The sequence below is a fragment of the Malurus melanocephalus genome, unplaced genomic scaffold (genome assembly GCF_030028575.1).
Source record: "Malurus melanocephalus ecotype Western Australia unplaced genomic scaffold, MMel_1.1 scaffold_212, whole genome shotgun sequence".
NCBI classification, from domain to species: Eukaryota; Metazoa; Chordata; class Aves; order Passeriformes; family Maluridae; genus Malurus; species Malurus melanocephalus.
In genome coordinates this window covers 369,687-385,223 of record NW_026623444.1, presented here as the reverse complement: position 1 = coordinate 385,223, position 15,537 = coordinate 369,687, and the positions used below count along the sequence as shown (strand labels likewise).

At 39.5% G+C, this 15,537-nt stretch overlaps 1 protein-coding gene across 1 annotated transcript in view; it reads left to right on the top strand.

The window, feature by feature from the left end:
* Window positions 1-15,537, top strand: part of DSCAM (DS cell adhesion molecule) — a 368,029-nt gene that overhangs the window by 251,190 nt on the left and 101,302 nt on the right. Inside the window, exons 12-14 of the mRNA XM_057373994.1 lie at window positions 8,142-8,338; window positions 10,832-10,928; window positions 12,226-12,354. Coding sequence (XP_057229977.1) covers window positions 8,142-8,338; window positions 10,832-10,928; window positions 12,226-12,354 — 423 coding nt within the window. The remainder of the gene's footprint in view (window positions 1-8,141; window positions 8,339-10,831; window positions 10,929-12,225; window positions 12,355-15,537) is intronic.

Here is a 15,537-nt window from a genome sequence, read left to right as displayed (position 1 = left end):
TTTTTTGTTTTCTTTTTTTGCCACCCTAAGGTCTGCTACAGAAAAATTCCTTATTTGACTAACTTGGGTGATTCATTTTTATCCATCTGAAGACCGGTTGTGTTGAGCCACTGATGGGTTTTATGACCATGCTTGATCTCTGTGGACAGGTGAATGATTTTGTATTTTCATCCCATACAATAACACCTCTCTGATGGTGATGATATGCAGAAAATAGATATATTCATATTCCTTGTGTTAATGCACTCATTTAGACATTCATTACTCAGTATATATATATGCAAAGTTGTTCTTGCTGTTTTAATAATATTCAAATTCTGTTCCTTCCATCACAGTATCAGATTATATTGATCTATCTGCATCAATAGGGAAAATAAAAATATAATTCCCTCTGAACAGCTAGGAGACTGGTTCTACCAGAGCTCTCTTTCTTATACATCAGCAGATAGTATTTCATGGCTTTTTAGCTCAGAACTGAGCTGTTATAGACCCAGGTCACCGTGCTTAAAAGTATATTTACTTGCATGAGTGAGCAGTGAATGAAAACCATTAATGTCCCGGCATGCCCCGCTCCCCAATACTCATTTTTGTTGGAGCCAGAGTTTCTCCGTGTGTTTCTGCTTCATTTAAACCTGTCAATACCCCAATTAGTGTTTGCTTCTCTTCCCCTGGGAGGGACATTTACACATGTCACTTCACAGCCTCCAAAATCTAAAAGACTTATGGGAGCTGCTGGGTCATAAAATACATCCTGATTAAACGCTTGTTTTTTTTCAGAGACTTTCTCCCTTTTTTTTTCTTTTTTGTTTCCATTTAAACTTATAAACTGTTCAGGTGATTTTAATGAAAGAGCACAAATAGGGAATTTAAAGCATAAAAACTTGTAAAGAAAAAAAAGCACTCTCCCATGTGATTCCACAGTCTGTTTTTAACTGATTTGCATTCAGTAAGTCACCAAAAATTAGAACACTGTGCTTTACAATTATGATAGCAGCAACCCTCTCATTTCACATTAAAACTTGATGCCATCTTGACGGCAGACTGAATTCAATTTAAGATCAAAGCATTGGRGAAGTTATCTGAAATTACGTATTGCTGGTTTTAACTATTTAACATCCCTGCTCTTTCCAGCCTGGCTTTTATAACAGACTGATGAAAGATCATAATTGATTTGGAATAGAAAATGGCCCAAGGAATTTGTAATTAATGGATACATGATTCTAGTGCTAATTTTTAGGCACCCACACTTCATAACAATGTCAATTATGGTAAAACCAATATTGTCCATTAATTTCTTGTGTAGAAAGATGGTCTCTGTCCAAGTCTTCACAAATCACAATTCTCTGCATGGTAATATGCTGTTTTATAGACTTTTTTTGGTCACTAATTTTTATTTTGACAATTAGCCAAGCTTTGATGAGTCTGATTTCCCAGGGCCTCGTGGGAGTTCCCRTAGTTTGTCACGAATTTCCACCGGCTTTTACTACAACTGACTGCAGGGGACAAAGCTGTCATCTTATCATCCCYCAGTCTCTTTCCTGTGCTTACTGGGAAGTGCAGTTAGACAAAATGGGAATTGAAGCTGTGTGGCAAAGCAAGAGAAARTCAAATTCATCTCAGAACCATATCAAAGTCAAAGGAAAGACCAAGGAATATCAGCAGCTGCTGGTCTCCTGTGTATCACCTGAAACCATCAGTTTGCACTGTACAAACACAGAGCTAATGCAAGAAAAGACCTCAGCAAGAGGAAAGAATTGCCTTTGTGATTTGAGAGAAAATCCCTTTTTTATTTTATTAATGTGTCTTTTGGTTAAAATTCATAGTTGTCATGCAAAATAAATCAACTTCTCTTCCTCTAATGCGACCTGAAACCACTTCTGAGTGAATAAGAGATGAACCCTAAATGTTCACAGCCTTTGCCCTGACACATCCAATCAGATCAGGAGGAGCTGCCAAGGACTCAAGACATCATTGTCATTTTATTAAAGCTCAGCATCAAACGAGGCCTGTTCAAGCTTGGAAACACATGTTGGAATAATATTTATCATCAAAGTAACTTCATKTATACCAGGGAAATAGCTGGCTGAAATGATATTTTAGGGTGGACAGAATCTATATTCATTCCCACTCAGTATTTATTTATTTTCAGAGTTTTTTTTCCCCCCAAAGATTATCTTATATGGGTGTCCTAATAATGCAGTTTTTRCAAACCAGTGAGTCTCTTGTTTTGACATGGGATTTGTAATGCAACCTTATGTAGCTGGGACATGGACCTCTCATGTCTGTGTTTAATTTTTCGCTTTTTACATGGTAGGGCTGGTTTTTATACTTTTCTGACAGAAAATTATTTTGCTAAAAGAACTGATAATGAACCTTTTGCCTATTGTCCAGCAATCCATTCATACAAAAGCATATGAAAGGCTACTGTCCTTCCTTTTAGGGCAGCTTAAGAGTAGAAGATAATTTGATTTGTTCAGTTTCATTATAAAAATATATTTAGGAAAATATTTATTAATAAATATTTTTAATTTATTTCCTATATGCCACAGACTCCTGAAACTAAAGCTCAGTAAATAATTCAGTCTGTCATATGAATTCATCAGGTCTTTACTTCTCTCATCAGATTTCTCAGGTTTTGATGTTTGAAAGTATTTTTTCTAATCTGCAACATTGGTGGCTATTAATTGCAAAAYACTGGCTTTTTAAATTTGAAATTTGTGCTTTATTGATTACTGGCACAATTCACTCTGTCTCGTTTCTATTTGCACTGCTTACACAAAAATTTCATTACTAATTCCAAGCAACACAATAAAATATTCTATTCTAAAATCACCTTCATGAAATGATTAAATAATTCAAATTGATTTTTAAAAATGTTTATCCTAAGAGAGCATGTCTCTGAGGAGATTCACAACAAACATCCAAGATTAGGTTGCAAGTGCGAAATTATTTGCAAAATTAGTGAATATTGGTAGAAAGGAGTTGTAATTATTATATGCCCATTATAATGATATAAAATAATAAGCATACATAAAAATAAGATACTTATTTTTGRGTCAAATTGTTTTTTGATTCTCTAAGACATGGAGTTTGTTTCCTAATCTTGGCATCTCTTGAGGATGAGGACTAAGAGGATGATTTTCACCTCTTGTTAAAGAGGCTGCAGTTTTACCAAGGAACTATGGGTTTAAAGTGAAATGTTGGAAAATTCTATTGATTGTCTTTTCTCTAAAATTTCTCTAGAAAATCTCTAGAATTCCTCTAAAATTCTCTTTTCTTCACCATTTGATTTCCAGAAAGATGATAGTTCAGTAAACCTAAAATGTCTCATATCAGAAAGGGAAAACTGAAGTTATGAATTTTAGCAAAGTATTCACTGACTCCTGGAAGTCTACTAAAATTGAAAATAAGTTAACAAGTACAGATCTCAACAAATTAAAGTGTTACAGACAGGCTCCATTAAATGTAAGTAATGTATTTGCATGGCTTTCTTTGCTTGAGCAAATGTGGATGGAGGAAGAGGGRATTTCTGAAGTAGGAAAATCACATTTGTCATGGAGAGAAGAGCATTCTCAATGTGGCTGATCAGCATGAAAGGACATAGTGAATTTGGCTTAAATGTTAAACTGGAATTYCAATTCCTATTTTCARTATTTTTTYRSTGTTTGCAAGATGAATCCYTCATGGCCACAGACATTTCCCCAAAGTGGCCAATTCCAGCATGATCCAGTGATGGAGCCAAATTATGAGGTGAACTCTCTGCCAGGGCAGAGATCTTCTGACCAGGAGAATCACAGAATCCCAAAATGCTTTTGTGTTAGAAGGGATCATAATGCTTAAAAGTACTGAGAACTTTAGACAATCCTACTATAATATTTGAATGCTACACGGATATTTAGTGTTTAATTACAAATTGAAAGTCAGCGAGATATTTAATTTCCTTTTTCCCATGTGGTTATTTCCAACTATAAGCTGAAAAAAAAAAAAAAAAAAAACAAAAAAAAAAACACTATCCTCCCAACACTCTACATAATTTTTTTAATTTATATGAATTTTGGTTTTCTAGTAATTTATGACTATTCATTCCAAAAGGAATCATAGTATCTGATACTCTGCGTAAGCTTTCCCCAACTTACTATGGCCTCCTTACTCTGGATAATGAGACTGGTCTTTCTCAAGGAAATTAAATATTTTCACTTCTGTTTGCACTCAGTTCCTSATGAAACACTCAGCAGTAGCAGAGAAAAATAACTCAGATTAAGTAATTTTTATTGAATCTTCAGAAAGGTCCAGATTCAGTTTTCTTCAAGAGTAAGACAAAAGGTCTTGTTTTATTTGAGCCACTTCCACAATTCTTAAATAAAACCCTGACTACTGAACTTTGCACTTTGATTTTGATGATGAAATCATTAATGCTATAAAGCAATCATTATATAAACTAATATTTTGATATACATTAGTATAGCAATAATATGTCATAATTAAATAATGGTTTAACAACACAATAACAATATAATTTTTTTTTAATTATATCTTGTTGGGTTGCCATGAAGAAAGGGAAAAGCAATGGCATAACCTGTGAAAAGCAGCAAATAAATCAGCTTTCCAAAAGATCTCCAAACAGAGAAAACTCCTGGATTAATGCTGCTGGCAGAGATATGCACACCCTGAAAATGGAAATTGCCATGATTTATAAATTGTAGCTTCTAYTTTGTCCTGTTTTGTCCAATAGATCTTYAACTGTGCCCAGCACCACATGAGAACCCCAAAGAAAACAGAATTGKATTCATTGTCCCATGGTGAAACTACTCCCAAACTGTGGAACACGACACTACYCATTCCTTGAACCTGCACAGCAACACGCCCTTCCCTTCCAAAATTCTCTTTTATAAATATATATTTATAAGTGTAATTATGTGTCTGTACATAATGCACATTTGAAGACATTTAAGGCATAGACACTCTTAAWACGGCATCTGAATCATCTTGATACATTTCTAAATGCCTTCACTTATTTTTAAGACATCCTAAGAGAATATCTTATGCATATGCAGTGCAGATTTAGCTTGCTTATTTACAGYTTTCTAGATTATTTTGTCAGTAAAGAACCAGCTTATTTATCTCAGTTATTTGCATCAGTAATTTGATTAAAGATAGTTGGAGGGTAAAGAAATGTGTTGCCTAAAATATCCTCGGGAATGTGGCTTTGTTACCAGAAATCTTTTGACACAGAGGAAGATAAAAAGAAGAGCTTATGGTTTAGGATCATTGGAGATAAATTGTGAAGAGTCAAAAATCAGCTTTGGAGGAAGGGGAAATATTTAGCTGTGAGGCATTGCTATGGCAATAAGGAATCTGTGTGGAAGATTATGTGAGAAGAAGGGAAGGATAAGCAGGGATAAAGCTGTATCTGAGGAATAAAGTCATCTTTCTTTACATGTTTTTATGCTGCWCTTATTAAGAAAGTTTGTTGTGGAGGAAAAAAATGAGCTTTACAAGGTAGCCTCTGGTTTTTAAATGCAAGACAGGGAGTTGTGGTGTTTGGTTTGGCTCTGTCACCCAGCACARGACCTGAAAGGAGTCTCTGGGACAGGCTCCTGGATGTCTGTGGGATTTTAATCCCAGCTCAGATTGTCCCATTTTCCATGTGATTCTGTTTGAGGAAGGTGCATCAGCCATGCTGAGCCCCCTCAGGTGGGAGAAAAAGCCCCCCAGGAGCTCAGGTACCTCATAGGGAGGCACAAACCTCTCGCCCCTCATCTCCTGCGTCAGCTCTGAGTGTTTTCACCATCACCAGGGAAACTCCAAGGAGGAGATATTGATGGGAGGGAGGACTGCAGCTGTAGGGGAAATGCCTTAGGGGACTTGGGAGGGTGGCTGATTTAATTAGGGATGGGGAATGAGGCTGGAAGAGGAACATGTGAGAACCSAAGGAGGCTGCAGCAGGAAGAGAGAGGGGCAGGTGAAGGGGACTGTTGTGCTGAGGGGAGAGAGATGTSAGAGGAAGGGACATGTGGGAGGCTGGGGACATTGTGAAAGGAAGAAACGGGGTGGCACAACCTAATGATGGCAATGTGGACTCCTCAATARCCTGTCACTCTTTTGAATTGGGGCTCTTATTGTACAAAATGCATAAAAGGTTGTACGAGCCTACTTCAGGAAGAAATTCAGGAGGAATTTCTTCACTGAAAGGGTTTTCAGACATCAGAAGGGGCTGCCCAGGGAGGTTTGGAGTYCCCATCCCTGGAGGTGTCCCAGGAAGGGCTGGAGGTGGCACTGAGTGCTCTGAGCTGGGGACAAGGTGGGGATTGGTTACAGGGTGGATTCAGTGATCTTGGAGGGCTTTTCCAGCTTTAATGATTCTGTGATCCTGTGTGAAGAGCAGCACTTGCACACACAGGGCCCACATCCCTGAAGCTGCACAGGTCTGGTCCTTCTCGCTTTCGAGGAACAAGCAGATGGCCACAAAAAACATTTTTCTGAAAGTAAAACCTCCTTGTGGGTACATGGACAGAGACTAGGTGAAACTGAAGCAGTTTCTGGAAGAAGAAATCAGACTCATCCTAATTTTCTATTTTGATAATTCATAATTTCATCTCTTCAAATGTTCCTCTCGGGCAAAACTGCTGTAACCGTAATATCCAAACAGGTAAATAGAATGTACCTCATCACTCCTGCCTCACACAAGACCTTTCTCAGAGTCTTCCTGGAATCAGATCCCATTGGTAACTCAAATCCACAGCTCCATGGGCCCTGTGAATCTTCAGGTTGGCTTGGTTTGGCTCAGGAAGCCTTTGAAGAGAAAGGGCTGCATCCTGACATATTGTCATCTCCAAGCATTAACAGCTCTGGCATGTGAAAAGGTCATGCCACCAAGCATTAACATTACGGGCTGGCAATTAAAATAATTTATTTAAATAAGGAATTTTATTCTGCTGTGCGGCAACAGACACAACTTATGCAGGGGGAAATCTTGGGAAAGCCTCAAATCAGACYTCTGCCAGTGTCATCTGATTAAAACAGGGACCCAAAGAGGCTCAGATGTTCTGATAAGAAGAGGCAACTGTTCATGCATAAAAAYTGTTCATGCAGGAGGCAGCCCCRGGGTGCAGGAGCTTGGGGAAGGGGYTCATGGCTGATGCYTCRTATTCTTCAGAGGAGTGGATAGTTCATTCAGAAAGAACAGCTCTGTGTGCTGTCCAGGGCTTTCCAGCTTCTCCTGGGCCTGAACTGAAACACTCACAGGCTCTGATCCTTCCTAGAGACTGAGATCCAGATGCCATTTATTGGTGGATGAACCATGTGGGGAGGAAAGGACAGCAAAGAGACCACCCTGTTTCAAACATTTGAGGGGGTTGAAGTAAAACACTTCAAGGACTTTTTTCTTCCTCTTTAGTTCCAAAATATGAAAATACTTAAGACTGTTCTTGCTAAGAAGAGAATACTTTTTTCAACATTAAAATTTAAGCCCTTTTTTAAAGAATGGTAAATGAAGTTGACAGATCTGTCCAAACTGTTCTGCAAATACCTTCTGAGCACAATAAAAACTCGAATCTAGCTAGGTTTATTGTCAGTTTAATTATACTTTCAGTTCAGCACAGTTCAGCTACACAATCAACACATACATGGTCTGTAAGCTCCTTGGTGCAGAGCCTTTCTTTTAATTTGTGCAGCTCCTGGTTTAATTGAGCCCTCATTTTGATAGATCATCACTGTCATCACACTGGTAAAACACGTAACAGTCAGCAAGTAAAACAGCAGCTCATCAGATGGAAGAAGACATTTTTATCAGTTCTTTATTGTCAACATATCTGAATGCTTATTAAAGTCCCTTTATGTATTGTGAATATTGAATATTGAGTTATGTTGCCCTGTGAGCAGCAAAACAAATGAAGACAGGTTTCCTTCCTTTGGATTCACATTTTCTCCCATTGTCCAGTTCCAACTCCTTTCTGCTAAGTTCCCTGTGAGGCCCATCAATTTTCTTACACAGGAAAGCAAAATACTTTTTCACATTTATGTCCATCTGGTCGGATACAGACAAACTGGGTGAGACACAGATTGAAGAGCCAACCTTGCATGCTCAGGCCCATCAGCTCACTGAGAACAATCTTGCTCTGTTTTGTTTTCTCTGTTTCCAGTTCCAGCTATGATAACTTCCTACCCAAACACCACCCTGGCCACTCAAGGCCAAAAGAAGGAGATGAGCTGCACGGCACACGGAGAGAAACCCATCATAGTCCGCTGGGAGAAGGAGGACCGGATCATCAACCCCGAAATGTCCCGTTACCTCGTTTCCACCAAGGAAGTTGGGGATGAAGTGATCTCCACCCTGCAGGTAAGAAAACAAARCGGCCCCTGACTCATCCAGATGTGCCAGCTGTGCTCGGGTTGGTTTTGATTCAGGGTCAGGACCAGCTCTTCTGCACAACACTGGAGCTCCAGCTCCTCTGCCCATGGCGCATCCCCGGAGAGCTGGCAGCAAAAAGAGGGAGAGGAAACCTCTGCATCCCATCCCTCATGAAAAATTGCATCTTTACCTACTCCAGAGGCAGCAAGATGGTGAGCCAGGCTCAACACTCCATCTTTTCTATCTCAGGATCAGCGTGGCTCATGCTTTAGCCTGTCCTTCTCCAGCTCAGTTTGATTAAACTGCTGATGTGTGTCACATTCGCCCTCACCAAAATCACTAAAGGGTTTGAGATAAAAATGCTGCCTTTTTAAAGCACTCTTCTCCCTTCCTTTCACTCAGTGGGGCTTGTGAGACCACTTTAGAAAGTYAGGTTTCAAAGTGCTGTTTTACATGTGCCTTTATGAAAAATAAAAGAATCTTTTTCTTTTTTTTTCTCACTCCAAAATCTTGATTATCCATTTTCAGTCACATTTAAAAGCTGTATTTATAAGGCCCAAAGAACAAATTCTCTATCTCTGAGATTCAGTTATTGTCTGAATTTTAGTGTAATCCTTATGAAAGATTTCTTTCTTTACCAGCCAAACACTGTGTTGGATGATATCCAGCAAAATTTTGGGTTTGCTCCCTGTGAGGGACCTTTGTCATTGATTTCTATGAGGAAGAATAAATTCCATGTGTGACTTTGTTCCTATTCGTATTTTTATGATACAAACAATATTTAATATAGGATAGACCCCTGTGCTTCTCTGGCATAATTCTTATTGACTTCGATATTTCTGTTTGGAAGGCTGGAGCTTTGCTTGAAGAGTTCTCTTCGAAGTGGCTGTGTACAGCAGGGGTGCTCTACACCCATATACCTCTTACAAACAAAACCTTTCACTTCTGAGAGATAAAACACCCCAAAAAGTAGAAAATGCCAGATTAAGGCTGTCTCTGAAGCCCTGAGCTCAGTGCTTTTGCATGATGATGTGATCTTTAGTTGTGTACTCAGCTTTTATTTTTTCTGCAGGACCCCTGCCTCGGGGAGGCAGGACTCAGATTTTTCTCTGGGGCTGAATTAGGGTCGAGTAATGAATGGCACTGTGTGATGCAAAGCTGATCTTTGAGACCAAACTTTTCACAGGTGGCCAATAATTGTGTGTTCTTTGTTTTCTGGGCACTTGCCTTGAGCCCTTGGGGTCTGATTTGCAGAAGTACAAAGCTCTCATGGCTGCAGCTTAACTCACTGGAAGCTATTATGAGCACATGAAAGATTATTTATTGCTCAGGATTCTGAGGGAGGGGAAAGAAGGCCTCAGATGTCTCAAATTGGGCTCTGGAAATTTTTATTTCCCTGTCTCCAAGCTCCGCCACTGAACACAGCTTGACAAGTGGCCACATCTCAGATGATAACTCTCCAATTTCCTTACAGCAAGGGGGAAATAAATCCATTTCTCTTAACCAGTGGTGACTGGGAGTTGTGCTCGCATCACCTGGGTTTTGCTGAGGAATAAAGAGCACGTGGAGTTTCCATAGCTCAGCTGATATGTGACAACTTGTCAAGCAGCCACAAACATTATCAGATCTCTGCTTCCTTAATTCTCTGAAATAAATGGTGGCAATGCTCTTCCTGATGTCAGGGATGATGAAAATAAATTCACCTGTGTTTCTGAAATGAGTGAATTCACAGAAGATGCCAGGAGAAAATGAATGTCAGTTCTCAGGGCACGGTTTGAACCATGTGCAAGTAAATAAATTGTGGAGCAGCATGCTGAACAATGAGAAGGAAATGGTATTTCAAATATATGCTCATTAAAAAAAAAAAAAATTCATTCCTTATTGTGTCTTGAATGAAGCAGYGGTCCTGTAGAAAAACATCATTATGATCATATTTGTAAATATTATATATAAATTTCCTTGCTATTAAACAATAATTGAAAAGAAAGACCACACACAACTTTATTGTGAAGCACCATGCTGAACACAACAGGGCTCACCACCAGTGTTTGAACATTTTTGTCCTCCACACAGACTTCAGCCACTTGAGTTATTTTCAGAAATGGCCGGAAATATTTGGAGGCAGCAGGAGGCACCACTTTGTATGGAAAAATTTCTGCCAACAGTTAAATGCTTGGCAAACTTGTGAGGAACTGGAAACAAGACTCCTGAGGAGAAGCTGCAGGAATAGGAGGAGCTCCAGCTCCTGGCTACACATGTAGAGCAGCTAGCCTGTGTCCTCAGCCCAGGTGCTGCTGGCATGGATAATCTCAGTATTTTGGATGCTTTCCTATGCAAATGTATGTGTGTAACCTGCAATATCTCGTTATTGCTGTCAAGGAAAACAGTCTGCAYGATTTTTCTTGCGCCACACGGACAAGCTGTTGGTTTATTTTCTCTGCRTGCTCTTCAATCCATCACCTCTTTTCCAACCTCCTATAGATTCTGCCAACTGTGCGTGAAGATTCTGGCTTCTTTTCCTGCCACGCCATCAATTCTTACGGGGAGGACCGTGGAATAATTCAGCTCACTGTGCAAGGTAGGGAGGGGACAACATAAAGGAAAAACCCACAGCAATTGTAGGACAGGAATTGTTGAAATCTGCTGGGGGGAGGGAAGTCCTGATTCCTAATTAAATGCGTTCCTCATTGTCAAAAAAATGAGCACCTGCATTAAGGTTGTCAGTCTTTAAATCAAAATAAAAGATAAGTTTGAGTCCTTCTAGATCTGTACAAATTAATTAGAATTTTTTCTTAAATATAGCAGTTGACAATTGCCAAGGATATTTAAACTACCATCCTCAATAAGGATTGAGGACATGAAGGACTGAGGGAAAGCAGGTTGCACTTGATTTTAAAGAGCAAAAGCGCTTCAAACCCAGGTCTGAAATAAAGCAAAAGTGATTTCACTTCRTCTCTAGAGAAATGTTAAACCCACTGTGGAACTTCAAGCAAAATATTTCAAGTTTAATCAGTCATAACAAACCGTGAGCAGTTTGCACGACCCAAACTCGAGGAATTTGTGTTGCCTGGGGCTGGGGTTCCCCTCCCACAGGGCAGAAACAGCAATCCTTGGAGAGGTGACAATATTTGAGATGCAGGGCATGGGCAGGGCTCATTTCAGTGGGCTGTTGGTTCCTCCTCTGCCTCTGAGCCTGCACACAACAAATTCCTCCAGGCTGAGTATTTCTCTCTCACTGCCCTTGATTCCAAGCAGCAGCAGATTCCAGACGATGCCTAAGGCAGCCCTGTTGAAAAATTCAGGTGGAGTTTGGGAACAGGTTCCCAGTTCCACCACTGCTCACCTAAACTGCCATGACAACTGAAAGGGCCATTAGAATGGGTCTGAGTGCTGGTTATTTCCAGCATTCACAAGAAGCTTTTAGAGTGATTTTACCAAATTATTCTGGTATTAAATTATAACTTTTAAACACACTTAAAGAGATAGAAATTTTATTCCCTCTCCCTACCARATTTAGCATTTTTGAGTTTAGTATTCACAAATCTACAATTATCACTGATAGAAGTATCAGGGAAACGTGGTGTTGGGGGTAAAACATATTTTCCAGCATCAGAGTCCGAAGTGGAGTAATTTTAAGGAAATACAACCAAGAAGGTTAAAGAGGAGCCAATATTCAAGATTTTATCAGTGACTCTTAGTTAAAAAGTGACTTTTGTGCCTCTGATGAGGGCTTCCAGCAGGTGATTAACAGGAGCAGGGTACTAATGAGTGATCAGAGGARTGCCAGGAAGGCTGAGCAGTGCCGAGCTGGTTGGTGTGACGCTGTTAAGAGGATGGGGTCTGTTCTGAGCTGACTTTGTTGTGTGTTTGCCCAGAACCCCCCGACCCTCCCGAGATCGAGATCCGGGAGGTGAGAGCCCGGAGCATCGCCCTCAGGTGGACCATGGGCTTCGACGGCAACAGCCCCATCACCGGCTACGACATCGAGTGCAAGAACAAGTCAGGTMAGAACAATCTCAGTAATCCCCACTGCTGGTCATTCCCCGCTGAGTTTGTGTCGTGAAAGAGAATTCACAAATTTAAAGTGCCTGATGGAATTTTTTGTCACGGTTTATTTAATCTTCTACAGGAAGATTTATCTTCATTTGTTGTCCTATTTTTTTTTGTTTGTTTGTTTTCCTGAGGTAAGGACATTAAATTTAGCAATGCTGCTTTTCCCTTTTACCAGAAAAAGCTGCACATAAAGGGAACAAATGTAGCTGTAAAAGAATCCTGTCTAGGTGACAGCTACTATGATGGTTTTGCTTGCTGATTATTGGTGCCTACCTTTTCTCCATCTGGTTTTTATTGCTTTTAATTTTCTATCGTTCCTGTTAAAAAAAAAAAAAAAAAAAACAACCAACAAACCTGCCTTTACAAATTATTTTTTCCTGTAGTGCTGAATTTTAGAAGTTATTTTTTATTCCTATAGGAGTATATGGCACCTTGCCATGAAATTTAGCAGTGCAAAAGTGTATTTATGGGAATGTTTTGATGAAGAAAGGYGTGTAGTAGTCTGCTGAAGCACCAAAGTCAGAAAAGTATTCTTGTTCTTAAATTCCAGAAATATTCATTGTCTCTTGAAATCTCAAACCACTCAAGGCATGTTTGAACTGTGTCTGCAATCAAAGGTCACACTTCTAATTAGGCACATTGTTAATGACCCTGAGTGGTGATTGGGAAGGGATTAGAAAGGAAATTACAATGGGATAATGTTGTCATGTTTAATGTCTCATCTAAAAGACACTGAGAATTTATATTGTGCTATTTTATGTTGGAGTTTATTGCAGTATTGGAAGCCATTTATAGAGACACTGTGTGTGCTTATCAATTAAATATTCTGTTTATCAAAGCAGATATGGCACATTTACAGTCTAAGTACTTACACATACAATTCTAAAATCTGCCTTTTTTTAGAAGTTATTCTGCTACCCATCTTTACTATTCCTCATTTGTCCACAATYGATATTTTCTTTGTGCTTTATTTACTGAGGCAAAAATGTTGTGATGCTTTCTTTACTAGACAAAATATTTTCAAGAGTGTTAAATCATCAGTCACTCATCAGTCACCRTTTTTGCCCTGGCTTTGTAAATTGATAATTTCAAGATGAATAAAGTACCCAAAAAATGAGGTGTGGAAATTCTTCACTGAGGCTGGAGTCGGGAATTACAGGCTTGGAAATGTCAATTAGACAATGATGTCTTTATGAGACATGAATAGCTAAATGTTTCTGGGCTTTGTTTCCTTTTTGATTATTTCCCTTTCTTTCCATCAACGAACCTGCTCCAGAAAAGTTTTTGAAAGTCATTCTGTCCTGGTAACTCTTTTCTCACCCTAAAACATCTTTTGTATTTTTGAATCACCTAACTCAGCACAGCCCAGTCTAGGAAGACTGAGGTGCTTCCCTTTGATTGAAGCAGCGACAGAAAGGGATTTCAGAGCTCTGAAACATCTTTTTCAGGTTTAGTTTGATGTTTTCAAGTGATAATGCAGAAAGCAGGCAAAGATTAGATGGGGATCATCATGAACTTGCATTGAAAARTGATGTCTCTCTAATGTGGAATGACAAATCAAGAGCAAGACAGCAAATGGAGCGCCATCAGATTGGATGGAAACATCAAGATGCAATATATTGATAAAGGTTAAAAAAAGAAAAATAAGTGGGTGGCAGAACTGGTGTAGAAGAAAATATTTCTTTGTCTCTGAAGACAAATCTTGGAGGCCATGTCCTAACAAGAGCAGATTCTCTCAATACAAATAGCAGAAATATCATTTTTATAGTCTGAGGCTGAATGCTTGGAGAAACTTGGATTGGGATTTTGAATTCTTGCACATGATTTTTGTCACTCATTAAATCATCGAGAAGATGAAATACCAAGGATGGTTAATGAAGAACTTGCACAGGGTAGCTGGAGGAATTTAGAAGAAAGAGGATGAATTAAAGAAACTTCTGAGTTTACAGGTATTAAAGGAATAAAATGGATAGAATAAAATTAGCTTGTATATTCATAATCCAAATGGTAAACTCAGGGAACATTCTGCCAAGACCAAAGTGAAGCTGTAAATTGCGCTTTTGTTTTTATTGAGAATTTTTCACCTCTGTTGCCTTTCCTGAGGACCCAGAAATGGGTTTAGATCAGGATGCAYCATCAAGGCTTCTCAAGAATGAAAACTTTTCATTTTCAGGGACTGTACAGGTGACCCCAAAACAAGYGTRTACTTCACTATYCCWTCACAGAATTGGAGAATTTAARTTGGAAAAGACCTTTATGATCATCRAGTCCAAAGTTAGCTCAGCRCTGCTGATATCTACRCCATCAGACACAAAGGATACATTAATTACCCTAATGGAATTAATTATTCCATGGAAGGAGCATGGAGTTACCTGTCCTGTAGTGTCCAGTTGCCATCCCACGGCACTATGAACAGGGGGAACTTGGAGTTTCAGGCTATTTTGGTAGAGACATCACCTGTCTGCACAGAAATGTACCTGTGGCACTCAGACCTGGCCTTTCATGAGGACCARTCCTGTGCAGCCTCCGGATCTTTCCATCGAGGTGTGCAAAGAGGTCTGGAGAAAGCAACGTGTGTGGCTCCTCCTTCGCGCCTCTCTTTGTGCCCCCATCCTTTAAATTTTTTTAATGTCAGAAGAGCATTCTTAGGTACAAACCCTGAATCAGCTGTGCTTGATGGTGCTGTCTTGTGCTCTGGTGTGAGCGGGGCATCCCCCAGGTCCCCGATGCCTCCTCAGTTGGGAGTTCCCCAAAATCCTCCCCGGGAGCCCCGGGGACGGTGTGATACCAGCAATGACCACAGGGTGGCAGCAGAGACCGGACTTGCGAGCAGCGGCCGTTGCGCCAGATCCCAAAATTCCTCAATTATCCCCAAATTCCCCAAATCCTCCTGGAAAAAACCAACGCTTCATCCTTCCTCCTGGGAACAGACGGGAAGCTGTCGTTTTTTAATAAAGTATTTTGTAAGCGTGTGTTTTGTATGAGAAATGCCAAGCTGTAACATTTTATGACTGAAATAGAGATGAATTTAAAAGTTCACTTTCTTTCTTTCTTTCTTTCTTTCTTTCTTTCTTTCTTTCTTTCTTTCTTTCTTTCTTTCTTTCTTTCTTTCTTTCTTTCTTTCTTTCTTTCTT